General features: G+C 43.3%; 1 protein-coding gene across 1 annotated transcript in view; it reads left to right on the top strand.

Annotated features, from left to right (window-relative positions):
- The first annotated feature begins 3647 nt into the window (after positions 1-3647).
- The window catches only part of LOC111962437 (peptidyl-prolyl cis-trans isomerase FKBP8-like), a 53621-nt gene continuing 38200 nt past the window's right edge, over positions 3648-19068 (top strand). Inside the window, exons 1-4 of the mRNA XM_023985525.2 lie at positions 3648-3801; positions 3944-4546; positions 4933-5102; positions 5425-5513. Coding sequence (XP_023841293.1) covers positions 4084-4546; positions 4933-5102; positions 5425-5513 — 722 coding nt within the window. The 5' untranslated portion in view covers positions 3648-3801; positions 3944-4083. The remainder of the gene's footprint in view (positions 3802-3943; positions 4547-4932; positions 5103-5424; positions 5514-19068) is intronic.

The following is a 19068-nucleotide window of genomic DNA, read 5'->3' as shown; positions in this document are numbered from 1 at the left end:
TCTTGATTGAAGACAGCAGAGGTGTATTTGGAGGGCAGGTTGGTCAGGATAATGTCTATTAGGGTGCCCATGTTTACGGATTTAGGGTTGTACCTGGTGGGTTCCTTGATGATTTGTGTGAGATTGAGGCATCAACGCTTGGATTGTAGGACTGCCGGGGTGTTAAGCATATCCCAGTTTAGGTCACCTAACAGAAACAAACTCTGAAGCTAGATGGGGAGCGATCAATTCACAGATGGTGTCCAGGGCACAGCTGGGAGCTGAGGGGGGTCGGTAGCAGGCGGCAACAGTGAGAGACTTATTTCTGGAGAGATTAATTTTTAAAATTAGAAGTTCGAACTGTTTGGGCATAGACCTGGAAAGTATGACAGAACTGCAGTAGATTGCAACTCCTCCCCCTTTGGCAGTCTATCTTGACGGAAAGTGTTATAGTTGGGTATGGAAATCTCAGAATTTTTGGTGGCCTTCCTAAGCCAGGATTCGGACAGGCAAGGACATCAGGGTTGGCAGAGTGTGCTAAAGCGGTGAGTAAGGCAAACTTAGGGAGGAGGCTTCTGATGTTGACATGCATGAGGCCAAGGCTTTTTCGATCACAGAAGTCAACAAATGAGGGTGACTGGGGACATGCAGGGCCTGGGTTTACCTCCACATCACCCGAGGAACAGAGGAGTAGTAGGATGAGGGTGCGGCTAAGGCTATCAAACTGGTCGCCTAGAACGTTGGGGACAAAGAATAAAAGGAGCAGATTTATGGGCATGGAGAATAGATTCTGGGCATAATGTGCAGACAGGGGTATGGTGGGGCGTGGGTACAGCGGAGGCAAGCCCAGGCACTGGTGATGATAAGAGAGGTTGTATCTCTGGACATGCTGGTCTCAATGGGTGAGGTCACCGCATGTTGGGGGGTGGGACCAAGGAGGTATCAGAGGTACGGAGAGTGGAACTACAGGGTCCATTGCAAACCAAAACAATGATAATGATAACTAGCCTGAACAACAGTATGCAAGGCATATTGATATTTGAGAGAGACATACAATAAGGCATAAAGTGATTGCAGGTCTTGATTGGGAGAGCTAGCTAAAAACACAGGTAAGATAACAGCAGCAATAACAGGGTGCTAGTCTAACACGCAACAACAGGTAAAAATGGCGACGACTAGGCAGAGAGGGTCGGATTAACTACACACAGATCCTGAGTTAAAGCACAGAGCCGACAGATAAAACACAAATAAACAGAAGGAGTACCGTGAATTAATGGACAGTCAAGCATGCATCAGCTATGTAGCCAAGTGATCATAGTGTCCAGGGGGCAGCCGTAGATGGAGCAGGGAGGCCTCCACTAAGCTAGCACGCGGCGTTTAAAGTTAGTAGCCGGGGGGGTGGTCTGCTCAGACGGAGGGGGTCTGCTCAGACGTGGTCGTGTCGACAGAGAATCCAAGCCAGATGGCGATGGCGAAAGAGAGGTTGTGAATTGTAGAATTGTGTTTGCTAACTGGTGCTAGCTTCGTGGCAGTGGCGCTAGGTGCGCTAGCTGCAAGCTAGCTGTGAGGATCAGAAGTAGTGGCTCAGGGATTACGGCAGGAATCCGGCGTTGTTGTCGAGAGACAGTCCGATGCTGGTAAATTGGTGAGTAATATCCAGGTTAATAACAGGGCTGGTGTCTGTGCAGAAGGTAAAAGCTACTAGCAGCGGCAAAAAAATGGCTAAATTAGCTTGTAGCTGGTATTGTAGCCCAAGAATTCGCTGGTAGACCTCTTCAGCTAGCCGGCAATGGGCCTAGCTCGAGGCTAGCTCAAGGCTAACTGGTGCTTGCTTCGGGACAGAGGTGTTGCCAGTAGTAGCCACTCGGTTGCAGCTAGCTAGCTGTGATGATACGGTGTAATTGTCCAGAGCTTGCGTCAGGAATCCGGTGATGTGGTAGAGAAAAAGCAGTCCTATATGCTCTGGGTTGATATCGCGCTGCAGACTGGCAGGTATTGGCCCGGTATTGAAGCTGGCTGTGTCCGAGTTGAGGGTGAGACCGCAGCAGTGGCTAACTGACTACTAGCTAGTAGCTAGTTATCTGGCTAGCTTCTGATTGGGGTTACGGTTCTAAAGTATAAAAAAATAGCAGGTCCGTACCACATTGGGCGAGGCGGAATGTAGGAATGTATATTCAGTTCCTAGGTGGAAAGTGAAATTAAAATATATACGAAATGTATACGAAAAATACGAAGACTATTTACACGGGACAGGACAAGACAAGACACGTCCGACTGCTACGCCATCTTGGATTAAATAACCATAGCAAGCTGGAGTCTTATATCTCCCTCACCTAACTTTAAGCATCAGCTGTCAGAGCAGTTTACCGATCATTGTACTGTACACAGCCCATCTGTAAATAGCCCACCCAACTACCTCATCCCCATATTGTTATTTATTTTTTGCTCTTTGCACCCCAGTAACTCTACTTGCACATTCATCTTCTGCACATCTAACACTCCAGTGTTTAATTGCTAAATTGTAATTATTTCGCCATTATGGCCTATTTTTTGCCTTACCTCCTAATCTTACTGCATTTGCACACACTGTATATAGATATTTCTATTGTGTTATTGACTGTACGTTTGTTTATCCCATGTGTAACTCTGTGTTGTTTGTGGTCGCACTGCTTTGCTTTATCTTGGCCAGGTCGCAGTTGTAAATGAGAACTTGTTCTCAACTGGCCTACCTGGTTAAATAAAGGTGAAATATATATATATTTTTAAATAATTCACTGAATGGCTCATTTTACCTTCAGTCAAATTGGGAAAGTGGTCTTAAGTTTAGGCATGAGAGTCTGAATATTTTTGTTTAACTTTTCCTGTTGCGACATGACCAGAAACAGCAATGACACACACTCAAAAAAGCAGCTTTTAATAACTGTATACAATTACTGCAATCTCTCAGTAACTTTATCCGAATGAATAAAACAAAGATTTTCTATTATTTTGACACAGTGCCAGGGGATATCTAACAGACACTCCAAATAATACACACAACAAACATTTGTGTCATTGTTTCAAAACAAAAGCTGTTTTCATTTAAATTGTGAGTGCGTTTTGAATTGAGGGCTGTGTATACTGATATTGGTTGAAGGCTGCCATGCCATGAGTTATTAAGATAATACATTCTAGTCACTATAGGACCTGTCTTGTCTTGAAGTGTTGTTTACTGGTTCCTCTTCCACAGAAGGTATGTGGCAACCCTAGAAAAACCTGTTCTGTTTGTAGAAATATATTATCCCCAGATCCTATAGTAATATCTAGATTGTGCCACTCAAATGTTCCTGTTTGATTGATTTTCCCTTCAAACGTATTAGAGGATTAAATCAGTGAAAGAAAGTGCATACATTGTTGCTGATAAGTATATTAAGGGAAATCCACTCAACTCAATAAAAAAGCACCCATCGTCTCACACAGGTCATCAGGTCCATTCTAGGTCTCCCTCTTAACACTTGTCTACTTAAAAAGGGAAAATAAGATATTGCGCCACATAGTAAAACATAACTAAACCCAAGACGGCAGTCCCTGAGATCTTATTGGTGGAAAGCATTTATGGAAACGGCATGATGGAGCAGCACGAGGAAGTCATTAAGAAGCTTACAGACTTTCAAGAAGATTAGATTTTACTCTTCTAATCCTACAGATTACAGCCGCGCAAGCCTGCTGACCGAATGTGCTTCATTTGTTGTACAATCTCTTTCCATTGATAATTTCTTGTTGCTCTTAACTCTCTGGAATATGTAGGCTAACAAGGAGTAGCAGGATTGATAGGAGGTTCAGGTGAGACTGTGTATAGCTCTAGTTGATAAAACAAAGTTCTGGAAAACAATTGATGCAACCGGGATTTGGGGCTGGTTTTGGTGGTGTTTAAATAGGATTTAACAGGAATTTATGTGGATTTCGGTTTTCATTAAAACTACAGACCGTCGCTAATGGATGAAGGCACTTCTCAGCCGTAACTAGACCAAACGACTGCTTCCACACTACAGAACCAACCTGGCCAGGCAGGCAGCGTGGGGATAGATAGGCCGGAGGAAGATCATCTCTTGGAGGCCTTTACAGATGGTGTCCATTGCTCCCTGTAGTGAGATGGAGACAGAGCCCTGCACTGGAGAGCAAGAGAAGCGGGTGGTGGAGACCAATGAGCCAGAGTTGAAGGAGGCCTACACAGATCCTGGTGACAAGGACAGTCAGAAAGAGAAGGAACTGTCCCATGGGCCTCACCTGGAAGATACGGAGCCCCATGGGGAGGGATACCCCAGGATAGAATGCCAGGGTGGAGGGAATGCTGGCACTACATTAAACACCCTCCCTATCCCAGAGAAGACAGAGACCCCCTGTGTGGAAGAGAGGAAGCTGAAGAAGACCCCACGTTTTGCAAAAACAGTGAGGTTCAGCGAGATAGAGTCTGTGGAGGACAGGGAGAGCTCAGAGGAGTGTCTCTTCCCAGACCATGAGATGGTGCAGTGGATCTCCTCCAGCTTTGAGGAGCTGTTCCTGTCTGAAGACTGGGAGGACATCACAGGTATGTTACTCATTCAATACAGTCATCATCATAAAACTTTTAAACAATTATGATGTTGGAATATTGAAATGCTTTGTTGAAGCAATATTGCACTCATGGCAAACTTTGTTGTTCTATTGTAAACACATTTGTTTGTCAATTGTTGTGGCACTGCCTGTAATTTGCTTGCAAATTTTTCGAGCCATGTTTCTTCATGGTCATGGCAATCTAATTAATGAAATTATGTTTCATTTAAACTGTATTACACAACATTATGCCCTTTCCTAATAGTTGTTTTTTTCTCCAAGTGCCTCTTTGATCAACCACAAGCAGATGAACCCTCTGCCACCTCTTTCACCCTCCCTCCTCCTTCTCTCTGTCCGTCCCTTGATCCTTCCTTCTCCCAGATGACAGGCTGTTGAGGAAGAAGGTGCTGGCGCCTGGCCCCCAGAAAGCTGAGCACCCAGCCTGGGGTCAGGAGGTCACAGTCAAAATGCAGGGAGTGCTGGAGGATCGGAGTGTGGTGGAGAAAGACCGTAAACTGGTGTTTGTCATCGGAGAGGGAGATGTCAACCAGGTGGGACCTAAAGACATTCTGATTGACAACAGGACAGGTTACAACACACCTGTCCTGCACCCTGTCACACACAACTGCATTTGCTAAGCATAACACAGGGTTGGACTTATCCTTCAGAGAATGTACATGTGATAGCTATAGGTCTCAGTGTAGCCATAACACAACCAAACTAGAAATTGTCCATTGGTATTCTATATTTCTATAGTGTTTCGATGCATGCAAGGTAAATTAATAACTCTTCATCAATGGATTTTCATATGTGTGCAAATAAACCATTAACAGTGAGGGAGCTGTGGGTAACACAGTGCTTTTTGACACACAGGCCCTGGAGGAGTGTGCTATAGCCATGCAACAGGACGAGATCACATTACTGCTGGCAGATTCACAGTACACCTATGGACTTCTGGGAAGGTAAACACCGCTGGGAGTGTCATGATCAACAGCACCACTGTAGGGAAAAGACACAATCACAACAATAATATATACAGTACAAGTCAAAGTTTGGACACACCTACTCATTCCATGGTTTTTCTTAATTTTTTTAATATGTTCTACATTGTAGAATAATAGTGTAGACATCAAAACAATGAAATAACACATATAGAATTATGTAATAAGCAAAAAAGTGTTAAACAAATCAAAATATATTTTATATTTGAGATTATTCAAAGTAGCCAGCCTTTGCCTTGATGACAGCTTTGCACACTCTTGGCATTCTCTCAACCAGCTTCATGAGGTAGTCAACTGGAATTAATTTCAATTAACAGCTGTGCCTTGTTAAAAGTTCATTTTAAGAACATTTCAAGAACTTTGAAAGTTTCTTCAAAGTGCAGTCGCAAAAACCATCAAGCGATATGATGAAACTGGCACTCATGAGGACCGCCACATTAAAGGAAGACACAGAGTTACCTTCCACATCTCAACATCAACTGTTCAGAGGAGACTAAGTGAATCAAGCCTTATGGTCGAATTGCTGCAAGGAAACCACTACTAAAGGACACCAATAAGAAGAGACTTGCTTGAGCCAAGAAACACGAGCAATGGACATTAGACCGGTGGAAATCTGTCCTTTGGTCTGATGAGTCAAAATGTGCGATTTTTGTCTTTGTGAGATGCAGAGTAGGTGAACGGATGATCTCTGCAGGTCTGGTTCCCACCGTGAAGCATGGAGGAGGTGTGATGGTGTGGGGGTGCTTTGCTAATGACACTGTCTGTGATTTATTTAGAATTCAAGGCACACTTATTATGGCTACCACAGCATTCTGCAGCGATACGTCATCCCATCTGGTTTGCGCTTAGTGGGACTATCATTTGTTGTGAAAACCCAAACATAGACTTGGCCATCCATCACCCCTCATTTTAAAAAGGAATGTAACATATATTACCACGCTAAGGGGCAGTTCTAGTGTACCTGCTGATCAGAGGGCAGCCTGACTAATGAACCATTAACGGGAGCAGATGGCCTCCTCCACACACCATTCACACTCGGCCAGAGGCCTCTATCCTCCCTCAGGCTCTATGGGATGACACCACTAAAATTACAGCCAATGGCTTGGGTTTACAACCCACGCCCCATTAATAAGCCATTGCATGTATAGAACGTAACACATTGACACCTGTGGAGCCGAAACAAACTCATATCATACTTCACATCCAATATTTACTTCAACATTGTAACCTGATCATTATTTTTCAAATTACCGCTTGAGTTGTAAAAGAAAACTAACTGAACGAAATGGCATAAATTCAGTTATTTGCTGGCAAATGTCATGCTACCTTCATAAAAATTGTAAAATCATTTTGTTCATCCACAGCCATATAACTGCGTGTTTCTAACAGGTAAACAAAATAGGATAAAGCTAATGAACAGTATGCCACGCAACATGTGTAATCTCCCACATAGATTACCCAATCATCAGGTTGTTTAGGATCTTCCTCTTGATATTTACATACAACTGAATGTAGCTAATTGAGATGAGACAAACAATTTGTAGACAAAGCAGTATAAAGATAAAACAGCTGTCCTATATAGATTTGTTGTTTGCACTCTACTTTACAGAATATAGCCGTTTCTGAGGATCCATGGGCAAGGGTTCCCTTTAGACTGTGTCATGCCTCTGTGGTTTTATATTTCTTGCCAGAGCCTGATGCAGTGTAACGCGTGCATTGCAAGTCTTCGCCTCTGTTACGTGTGGTCCTATGCTATGTGTGAGGTCTTGTTTGTATTGAGTTTGTGGCACTCTAGAGGTCCAGAGTAGTTGTTCAATTCTATTTTAGAAAAATAGGGGTGAGAGGAAGGTGATCCTCTGAGGTGAATCTCCCCTTCTGTTCCTGAGTTGAGTCCCCTGGTCTCTCTGTCCCTGAGGTGAGTCCCCTGGTCTGTCTGTCCCTGAGGTGAGTCCCCTGGTCTGTCTGTCCCTGAGGTGAGTCCCCTGGTCTGTCTGTCCCNAGTCCCCTGGTCTGTCTGTCCCTGAGGTGAGTCCCCTGGTCTGTCTGTCCCTGAGGTGAGTCCCCTGGTCTGTCTGTCCCTGAGGTGAGTCCCCTCGTCTGTCTGTCCCTGAGGTGATTCCCTGGTCTGTGAGTAGACAGAGAGAGATAGAGAGGCAGGCAGACAGGCAGGCTGGAGCTCAGTTAATGATTGTTTTGATGCAGCTGATTAGGACTGTGTACTGTGGAGTCAAATTTAGCCCTTCCCCTGAGGTAGTTCTCCTGGGCCCCGTGCCAGCTCCTAAAAGGGTGGTGACTAAGCTGTTTGAGTAAATTCTCCCTGCTGTGATGTCCATCAATGAAATACAGCTAGTCGTGTCTAGGCTTGAAGCCTGAATGAGATCTTTTTAGAATATGTAACAGAGAGTTACATAAATGAATGAATGAAATGCTTTTTAAACCATGATGTGATTCAAAGTTGAAGGATGGTAAAATAATTTCAACTAAAATGTCAAGATAAAAGCTACTTTAAAAATAATACCATGCAGTGTATTCTATTTGCAGAAGAAATGTGACAGTCCCAGTGTGTAAAAGGCATAAAATGACAGAAACGAAGAGGGAGAATGTCATTACTCTCTACCCATTCTCTGATGGATACATTGATTGAACCCTGTCGGTCGCCTGTTGCAGACAGCGGCAATATCTTTGTTGAGAGCACTTCACAGCTATTTGTCTGAATCAGACAGACTGATTCACTGGTAGGGATGCACCTGGCGTATTGTGTGGGTGCTGCTGCCTGCTGCACCTGATCCTAAAAGACTTGGTCTGATGGATTATTACAGTGAGGGTTTTACAGTATGTTAGGATATGGCCAAGGAAATCCCTGGAACAGTCTTCATGAGCAGCAATTTACCTGATTCCATACGACAGATAGGCTGGTGAGAGGTTTATGGGGTACATCGAGTGGAAAGCACACTGACATTTGTGCTGCCAGATCTGGCAGAAATGAGCCATGGAACATAGCAATAAAGGATTGACTCCATCATCACAGCCGTCTCTGACACAAGTACCTTATGTCAAAAGCATCCTGAAACAGGGTCAGAGCATTTCCGGAGAGATACAGACTGGACTCTGTCATTTGCCACATCATAATCATAAACCCATGGAGAGCAACATCTGTGGATCTGCACTCAGGCCAAAGACCAACACCGTTAAAATGTCCTGGGGGCATGAGGAGTCTGCCCCCCCTCAACTCCTTACAGACCCAAAGTCAACAACACAAACATGTGCACTGACAGCTGTTGTGATTGCATTAGGTTTATTCAGGATAAAGATCATCTTTGCAAATATTAGGAAAGGTTATAAATTCCAGTTGTAGTCATCAGTTGACACCCTTTTTATTTGACATCTGTTCAAAACACTGAATTTATATCTTTGATTCATTTTGTAATAGAAAAGGGGCTACACACTATAACATGACTGCAAGGGGAAGTTGCATGAGAAAGTCCTATTCAACAGAACAGAATTTTTGGCAGATTTTTGTTTTCTTGGCAGAGATGAAAGCCATGTTAATGATGCATGATGGAGAGAGCAGTTTTTATTTACTATGATACTGGGACATGTCAAACAGTCTAATGAACACACCTAACAGGGCTTTGTAGAGTCAACCCAGGGTCTATCCACTATTTGATGTGCTGTGTAATAGTCAAAGGGTGAGGAATACTATCCATTTAACTCATGCAGAAGGATTACCACATTCCAAACATGTGAGACCGGCAAAGAAAAATTGGATACACAATGGCTATCAGATGGCTATCATGCTCAGATTTCTGCATGGAGCAAAGCAAACAAGTTTGTCCAAAGAAAGAGGTGAGGAATATCTCCTGCATTGATCTCAGGTGTACTGGGCCTGCTGGCCACTGGAGCCTAGGTATGAAAACTGCAATGACCAGCCAGTACTGGTGGGGCTGGAGCTTGTCTTCAGTTTAGTGGTGTCCTCTTCATCTAAAGGTTGAATGTTTACCTACACACACACACACACATACACACACATACATATATATATATATATAGTGGATTTGGCTAGGGTGGCAGCCAGGCAGCCTCTGGCTGAATGTGATATCAAATGAAGCCACATCTGAAGCATTTTAAAGTCAACTAGGCATATCATATCACTTTTCCAATCTAATTACAAACATCAACACACATCTTGAAAGCCGTGCCGTATTTCTGCTCTCCGAAGGTACACTATATATACAAAAGTATGTGGACACCCGTTCAAATAAGTGGATTTGACCCGTTGCTGACAGGTGTATAAAATCGAGCACACAGCCATGCAATCTCCATAGACAAACATTGGCAGTAGAATGGTCTTACTGAAGAGCTCAGTGACTTTCAATGTGTCACCGTCATAGGATGCCACCTTTCTAACAAGTCAGTTCGTCAAATTTCTGCCCTGCTAGAGCTGCCTCGGTCAACTGTAAGTGCTGTTATTGTGCAGTGGAAGCATCTAGGAGCAACAATGGCTCAGCTGCGAAGTGGTAGGCCACACAAGCTCACAGAACGGGACTGCCGAGTGCTGAAGCGCAAAAATTGTCTTTCCTCGTTTGCAACACTCACTACCGAGTTCCAAACTGCCTCTGGAAGCAATGTCAGCACAAGAACTGCACGTCGGGAGCTTCATGAAATGGGTTTCCATGGCCGAGCACACAAGCCTGAGATCACCATGTGCAATCCCAAGCATCGGCTGAAGTGGTGTAAAACTTGCCGCCATTGGACTCTGGAGCAGTGGAAACGCGTTTTCTGGAGTGATGACTCACACTTCACCATCTGGCAGTCCAACGGACAAATGCACAGTGCCAACTGTAAAGTTTGGTGTATGAGGAATATAATGGTCTGGGGATGTTTTTCATGGTTCGTGCTAGGTCCCTTAGTTCCAGTGAAGGGACATCTTAATGTCCCTTCACCTGTCCCAGACCTGTTGTTTTTCAACTCTTGATGATCGGCTATGAAAAGCCAACTGAAAATTATTCATGATTATTATTTGACCATGCTTGTCACTTATGAACATTTTTGAACATCTTGGCATAGTTCTGTTATAATCTCCACCCGGCACAGCCAGAAGAGGACTGGCCACCCCTCATAGCCTGGTTCCTCTCTAGGTTTCTTCCTAGGTTTTGGCCTTTCTAGGGAGTTTTTCCTAGCCACCGTGCTTCTACACCTGCATTACTAGCTGTTTGGGGTTTTAGGCTGGGTGTCTGTACAGCACTTCGAGATATTAGCTGATGTACGAAGGGCTATATAAAATAAAATTGATTGATTGATTGATTAATGCTACAGCATACAATGACATTCTAGACGATGCTGCGCTTCCGACTTTGTGGCAACAGTTTTGGGGAAGGCCCTTTCCTGTTTCAGCATGACAAAGAGGTCCTACAGAAATCGTTTGTTGAGATCGGTGTGGAAGAACTTGACTGGCCTGCACAGAACCCTGGCCTCAACCCCATCAAACATCTCTGGGATGAAATTGGAACGCTGACTGCGAGCCAGGCCTAATTGCACAACAACCGTGCCCTTTCCTTACTAACGCTCTTGAGACTGAATGGAAGCAAGTCCCTGCAGCAATGTTTCAACATCTAGTGGAAAGCCTTCCCAGAAGAGTGGAGGCTGTTATAGCAGTAAAGGGGGGGACCAACTCCATATTAAAGCCCATGATTTTGGAATGAGATGTTCTACGAGCAGGTGTCCACATACTTACGGTCATGTAGTGTACCTTGAGGCATGGTTAATAGCATTGATTGGTCCATTAGTTGTTTAAAGTGACTCCCACAGTGAGCACAATGGTTTGATAGTGTCTCGTACGGTCCAAAAAAAAACTGTTGTTAAATCATATTAGAAGTTTTGGTCAGTTTCTTTATTTACCCAGAACACACGGGAAATGTGTGATGATCAGGTAGCACCTTTTCACCTTCCTGGGAATGTACTTAAGAGTGACTTGGTAAACACTTCTCAGGACTCAAGTCTTTCCCCATCTCCTTTGAGACACACCCATATCCAGCGGGGAATGTAGCTGCTTAACGTAACAGTGACATTCTTAGAAGAAAAGAGAGCATGCAGACAAAGTGAGCCACAAACCAGACCACCACCATGTGAGAGGTTGTGAACTCTGGGTTCTGATAAATGACTTGTCTGATGAGTGAGGGTATATGTGGGCGTTTGCTATTCTCAATGAAAATGTATCATTTGCAATGACATATGACACATAAGACAAATATACCCACACACGCACGTACGCACGCACGCACGCAAACACACACAAACACACTGTACACTCACACATACACTTTGTGTGAAAGTCTGTTTGCAACAGGGATATGAATCAACACATCCAGCCCTGGTAACTCCCATCCTTTTCCAAGCTTTGAGAAAGACCAGAACAACAAGAGAAAAGAACTGGCTGTAACTTGTTCTCTGGCATTAATAACAATAGACTCAGCCATCCAATTGTGTTTGGTCCAAAGATTTGAATGGTAGTAGTATTTTAAATCCATAGCCACCAGTACAGTCAGTAATAGTCACTTTGGAAAGTGAAACTCTTGTTTTGGTAAAACATGAACTCCTATGAAACTACTTCTTACCTCTGGTACTTACACTGTAATAGGGCATTTCCACATAAAAAGCCCCATGAACACTAACATGTGATGATCATATTATGAGTACATCAAATTTGATGTCAAATGAGCTAAGAGTCTATCATTTTTTTTAAATGAAGGCATACAGTGCATTGGGAAAGTATTCAGACCTTGACTTTTTCAAAATGTTGTTATGTTACAGCCTTATTCTAAAATGGATTAAATTAATGAATCTACACACAATACCCCACAATGACAAAGCAAACTGTTTTTTTGAAATTCTAGCAATTTTATTAAAACCAAAATACCCAAATACCTTATTTACAAAAGTATTCAGACCCTTAGCTATGATACTCGAAATTGAGCTCAGGTACATCGTGTCTCCATCGATCATCCTTGATGTTTCTACAAATCAAATCAAATTTTATTWGTCACATACACATGGTTAGCAGATGTTAATGCGAGTGTAGCGAAATTCTTGTGCTTCTAGTTCTGACAATGCAGTAATCACCAACAAGTAATCTAACCTAACAATTTCACAACAACTACCTTATACACACAAGTGTAAAGGGATGAAGAATATGTACATAAAAATATATGAATGAGTGATGGTACAGAACGGCATGGGCAAGATGCAGTAGATGGTATAGAGTACAGTATATACATATGAGATGAGTAATGTAGGGTATGTAAACATATAAAAGTGGCATTGTTTAAAGTGGCTAGTGATACATGTATTACATAAAGATGGCAAGATGCAGTAGATGGTATAGAGTACAGTATATACATATGAAATGAGTAATGTAGGGTATGTAAACATTATATTAATATTAAGTGGCATTGTTTAAAGTGGCTAGTGATACATTTTTTACATCAATTTTTCCATTATTAAAGTGGCTGGAGTTGAGTCAGTATGTTGGCAGCAGCCACTCAATGTTAGTGGTGGCTGTTTAACAGTCTGATGGCCTTGAGATAGAAGCTGTTTTTCAGTCTCTCGGTCCCAGCTTTGATGCACCTGTACTGACCTCGCCTTCTAGATGATAGCGGGGTGAACAGGCAGTGGCTCGGGTGGTTGTCCTTGATGATCTTTATGGCCTGGAGTAGGTGTAGGTGTCCTGGAGGGCAAGTAGTTTGCCCCCGGTGATGCGTTGTGCAGACCTCACTACCCTCTGGAGAGCCTTACGGTTGTGGGCGGAGCAGTTGCCGTACCAGGCGGTGATACAGCCCGACAGGATGCTCTCAATTGTGCATCTGTAAAAGTTTGTGAGTGCTTTTGGTGACAAGCCGAATTTCTTCAGCCTCCTGAGGTTGTAGAGGCGCTGCTGCGCCTTCTTCACCAAGCTGTCTGTGTGGGTGGACCAATTCAGTTTGTCCGTGATGTGTACGCCGAAGAACTTAAAACTTACTACCCTCTCCACTACTGTCCCGTGATGTGGATAGGTGGGGTGCTCCCTCTGCTGTCCACAATCATCTCCTTTGTTTTGTTGACGTTGAGTGTGAGCTTATTTTCCTGAGACCACACTCCGAGGGCCCTCACCTCCTCCCTGTAGGCCGTCTCGTCGTTGTTGGTAATCAAGCCTACCACTGTAGTGTCGTCTGCAAACTTGATGATTGAGTTGGAGGCGTGCATGGCCACGCAGACGTGGGTGAACAGGGAGTACAGGAGAGGGCTCAGAACGCACCCTTGTGGGGCCCCAGTGTTGAGGATCAGCGGGGTGGAGATGTTGTTACCTACCCTCACCACCTGGGGGTGGCCCGTCAGGAAGTCCAGTACCCAGTTGCACAGGGCGGGGTAGAGACCCAGGGTCTCGAGCTTGATGACGAGTTTGGAGGGTACTATGGTGTTAAATGCTGAGCTGTAGTCGATAAACAGCATTCTCACATAGGTATTCCTCTTGTCCAGATGGGTTAGGGCAGTGTGCAGTGTGGTTGTGATTGCGTCGTCTGTGGACCTATTGGGGGCGTTAAGCAAATTGAAGTGGGTTTAGGGTGTCAGGTAGGGTGGAGGTGATATGGTCCTTGACTAGTCTCTCAAAGCACTTCATGATGACAGAAGTGAGTGCTACGGGGCAGTAGTCATTTAGCTCAGTTACCTTAGCTTTCTTGGGAACAGGAACAATGGTGGCCCTCTTGAAGCATGTGGGAACAGCAGACTGGGATAAGGATTGATTGAATATGTCCDTAAACACACCAGCCAGCTGGTCTGAGCATGCTCTGAGGACACGGCTGGGGATGCCGTCTGGGCCTGCAGCCTTGCGAGGGTTAACACGTTTAAATGTTTTACTCACGTCGGCTGCAGTGAAGGCGAGTCCACAGGTTTTGGTAGCGGGCCGTGTCAGTGGCACTGTATTGTCCTCAAAGCGAGCAAAGAAGTTGTTTAGTCTGTCTGGGAGCAAGACATCCTGGTCCGCRACGGGGCTGGTTTTCTTTTTGTAATCCGTGATTGACTGTAGAACCTACAACTTGATTGGAGTCCACCTGTGGTAGATTCAATTAATTGGACATGATTTGGAAAGGCAAACACCTGTCTATATAAGGGCCCGCAGTTGACAGTGCATGTCAGAGCAAAAACCAAGCCATGAGGTTAAAGGAATTGTCAGTAGTGAGCCGAGACAGGATTGTGTCGAGGCACAGATATAGGGAAATGTACAAAAAAAAAATCAGCAACATTGAAGGTCCCCATGAACACAGTGGCCTCCATCATTCTTAAATGGAAGAAGTTTGGAACCACCAAGACACTCCCTAGAGCTGGCCGCCCGGCCAAACTAAGCAATCAGGGGAGAAGGGCCTTGGTCAGGGAGGTGACCAAGAACCCGATGGTCACTCTGACAGAACTCCAGAGTTCCTCTGTGTAGTCAGTAGCTAGGTTTCCATCCAATTGGCGACAGATTAAAACATATATAAAAAAAAAATATGCACATTTTCCCACCATTTGATGTGTTCCCACCAAACGGACTTGTTGCGGCTAAAAATCATTGTGTGATGACGTAGTGCACACAAAATTTACTTTTTCACTTAAGTTTTCATATACCAAATAAAAATGTTTCCATCACATTTTCAACTACTGATAGTTTTGTCACAAAAACTGTTGGTTAAATAACAATTGTGCCTACTCTGGTCTTGCCACGTGAGCTCTAGCCAACAGCTCGCAGATACAGTGAGGGTAGTCTGTGCGTATAGGCTAGTCTACATGATAAGATTATTATGATAAGAGTGAGAATATTTGTATTTGTCAAACGGCAGTCAAGCATCGATCATCATCGATAATCATGTCACCAGAATATTCTTTGCAAAGGAGCATAAAGATCAGTGCACTTTCACCACCCTGTAATAAACTACATGGTTTCCCGAATTGTAGTGGGATTTGGACCACACACCATATCATCACGTGACTCCAAGTTTACTTCAATATAATGGTTATTATATCAATATTTGCGCAAAAAGGCATTTTCATCGCCATTTCTCACATAATCAATTGTATAAATCTGTCAGGATTTAGACAATTGTACAGAAACTTACTGTTCCCATCACAGCTGTCATGATTTTTCTTTTTACATGATGACTTTACTCGCATAAAAACTGTGGATGGAAACGTGGTTAGTTTGTAGAATAATACCAAAACATGCAAAGGAGGATATTACATTTTTTGTTTTACATTGTTCTGGTACCGGGTGTTAATCCACTTCACTTACTGTAGTTTAATAACCAAAATATATTTTTTCAAACTCAAGGTGTCTTTCTTCAGACATCTTTGAATCTTAATTCGGATAAGATATTTAAGAGTTTTTGGAAAACGTGGTCACAGCTGTTCTTGCCATAATATGGACTTTGTCTTTTACCTAATAGGGCTATCTTTTTTTATACCAGCCCTACCTTGTCACAACACAACTGATTGGCTCAAACGCATTAAGAAGGAAAGAAATTCCACAAATTAACTTTTAATGAGGCACACCTGTTAATTTTTATGCATTCCAGTTGACTACCTCATGATGCTGGTTGAGAAAATGACAAGAGTGTGCAAAGCTGTCATCAAGGCAAAAGGTGGCTACTTCAAAGATTCTCAAATATAAAATATATTTTGATTTGTTTAACACTTTTTTGGTTACTACATGATTCCATCTGTGTTATTTCATAGTTTTGATGTCTTCACTATTATTCTACAATGTAGAAAATAGTAAAAATAAAGAAAAACCCTTGAATGAATAGGTGTGTCCAAACTTTTGACTGGTACTGTAATTAAAGTGATACATCCGAGTCTCCCAGCGTCATTCTGTCACCGTGAAATTGCCCAATAGTAACCTTTCATTTGTTAAGCAATACTCTGAGTGCTTGTGTTTTTGCATGTACAGTATGTGCTGTTGTGTGTTTGTGTGTGTGTGTGTGTGTGTGTGTGTGGTGTGTGTGTTGTGTGTGTGTGTGTGTTGTGTGTGTGTGTGTGTGTGTGTGTGTGTGTGTGGTGTGTGTGTGTGTGTGTGTGTGTGGTGTTGTGTTGTGTGTGTGTGTGTGTGTGTGTAAGCGAGTGCATGTGTGTGTGCATATGTTGGTATCTTATGCTTATCTCTTATCAACCCAGTCTCATTGTAAAATGATACAGCCCAGAACATGTACTTCTGCTTTATGTTTGTAACACTGGTAGGAGGATATTTATTGGAAATTTCTCACAGAAAGAGTTTGCTTGTGAAAGTTCCTGCATGCGTGTGTATGCGTGTTCATGTGCATGTGTGTGTGTGTGTGTTTGGTGTCTGGCTGAAAGGCCCATCAGATGAAATAAGCTGCTGTGACGCATCATCCCAGATATGTGTAAGCAGGACTGACCACTGAGGGAACGTGTGAATGAGGTGTGGCTCTCTGAACCCAAGGTAGAGTGTGACTCCCTCCCCATCGTGACATCAACAACTACATTACCAGGGTCAAAATCAAGCTTTGACTCTTCCTGAGCCATCGTGAATGACTAAAAATAATGTCTTATAAACCAGTTTTACAACAGAATCAAACATGCTCAGAAGGGTTCAGCAGGCTAAACCATGGTCAGTGGGGGCAAAAAGATAAGAGTAGGGATTCATCATTTTCTGCTGAAAAAGTCCTTGTATGAGGTGTTGTCATTCATTGACAGCCTGGAAATATTGTGTTTCCTTCAATTGAACTCTTTTGTGTGTGTGTGTGTGTGTGTGTGTGTGTGTTGTGTGTGTGTGTGTGTGTGTGTGTGTGTGTGTGTGTGTGTGTGTGTGTGTGTGTGTGTGTGTGTGTGTGTGTGTGTGTGGTGTGTGTGTGTGTGTGTGTGTGTTGTGTGTGTGTGTGTGTGTGTGTGTGTGTGTGTGTGTGTGTGTGTGTGTGTGTGTGTGTGTGTGTAGTCACGTGATTGAGAAGTTAGAATTTTTGGACTGTGTTTGTAGCTTTCCTGGCACGCTAGTAGCAGGCTGACAAGAGGCCACACCCAGCTCTCACCCAGCAGGAGCAGGCCGTCTAGCACAGACAACTACAGCACACACGATTAGATCTGCTGATTTTCAGATCAGCAGCAAGACTAAAATATAAACAGGTTTAGGGAGATGACTATTAGAATGAATAAACTATACAGTTTGAAGGTGTGCTTGTAATTCTTTAGTTTTATTCAAGACTAGTAGTTTGGTTGGCCTGTATGTATTGCAACAACAACTGTCTTCTCTCAGGATGTGTGTGACCTGTGCTTGTGCTCACCCAGCCTGGCCTCAACAGCAGCCGCTCACTGAATGTTTATCTTTTGGACTTCTTGCTAGCAGCAAACCCCACACTTATCTCTCCCATCGACGCAACCCTCATTGTAATATGATACTGCCTTGGAACTGCTCTACTTCTGCTTTTTATATCTGTGTTGAGAGGATATTTACTGGGGGGTGGACTCCCTCAATGTAGTTAAGGTTCTGTGAGAAGAGTTTAATGTAGTTAGCGATGGTTCTAAGTTTAGCTATTTGAAATCTACTGACCAAGAATTATTCAATTTTGCCTGCATAAACACAGTTTAATTGCTACTCCTATAATTGCACCTTGATGTTTTGATGATTTCTTTAGACCATGCATTTTCAGCCACAAATGTTTTGATAGTATGTCACATGAATCATTCACAGTACCACTAAAGACATGCTCCGGTACTTTGGCGACGAAGAAAGTCTTTTTTAAACCTCCCGCTTTGGGCTGGATGTGTCAATGTGTTGTTCATACATGCATAATCTATTAGCAGAATTACTGTCTTACTTCAATTAGCCACAAAATCCTTCATTTGAAAGCGACTTTTCTTGAAGCTGTGCCATGCAATTTTGCCTTCATTTCCTCCCATGTGAGCCAGTCCCCTAGTAATTAGTGTTCTAGCCAATGAGATTCAGCCCCTCACATTTCAGTGACAGCTAGCAAGACACCTGCCAGGTGTTATCCAATGAGGTTGCAAGGCGGGCCCAACAGCTCATGTGGACACAGCAGAGAGAGAGAGAGCAAAAAAGAGATCAATGACGTGGTGCACATATCTGCACATATGTGACGTAGTATTCCATTTCCGGGGACCACTTTTGGCGTGTGAGTGCTACTTTCAGAACTACTGGCTAAAAAGTAGACAAAAGTAGCTGAGAATCTCTTTAAAAAAAATTGCTTGTTCCATTGTAATGCAAACATGCTCTGCTATTAAGCTGTTTTACATTGTGAAAGTATACAGTTTGTTCCAAAGAAGATTACTTATTTTGTGTCGATGGGTGCCAGATCAAAGAGATAGACATTATGCTCTCCTGCTGACAGACTCTCTGTTCAACACCCTCCCTTATATCTTCACAGTCTAATAGCCAGTCAGAGATAGGTAGTCCACAGTATCAAAACGAGATGTTTGAACTGGGGCATAAAGAAAAAAAAGACAATCGACCATTGTAACACTCACCCCAGCACGT

The sequence above is a fragment of the Salvelinus sp. IW2-2015 genome, linkage group LG4q.1:29, assembly GCF_002910315.2.
Source record: "Salvelinus sp. IW2-2015 linkage group LG4q.1:29, ASM291031v2, whole genome shotgun sequence".
In the NCBI taxonomy this organism is placed as follows: domain Eukaryota; kingdom Metazoa; phylum Chordata; class Actinopteri; order Salmoniformes; family Salmonidae; genus Salvelinus; species Salvelinus sp. IW2-2015.
Note: the sequence above shows the minus strand (reverse complement) of the source record. Positions and strands in the feature narration are given on the sequence as shown.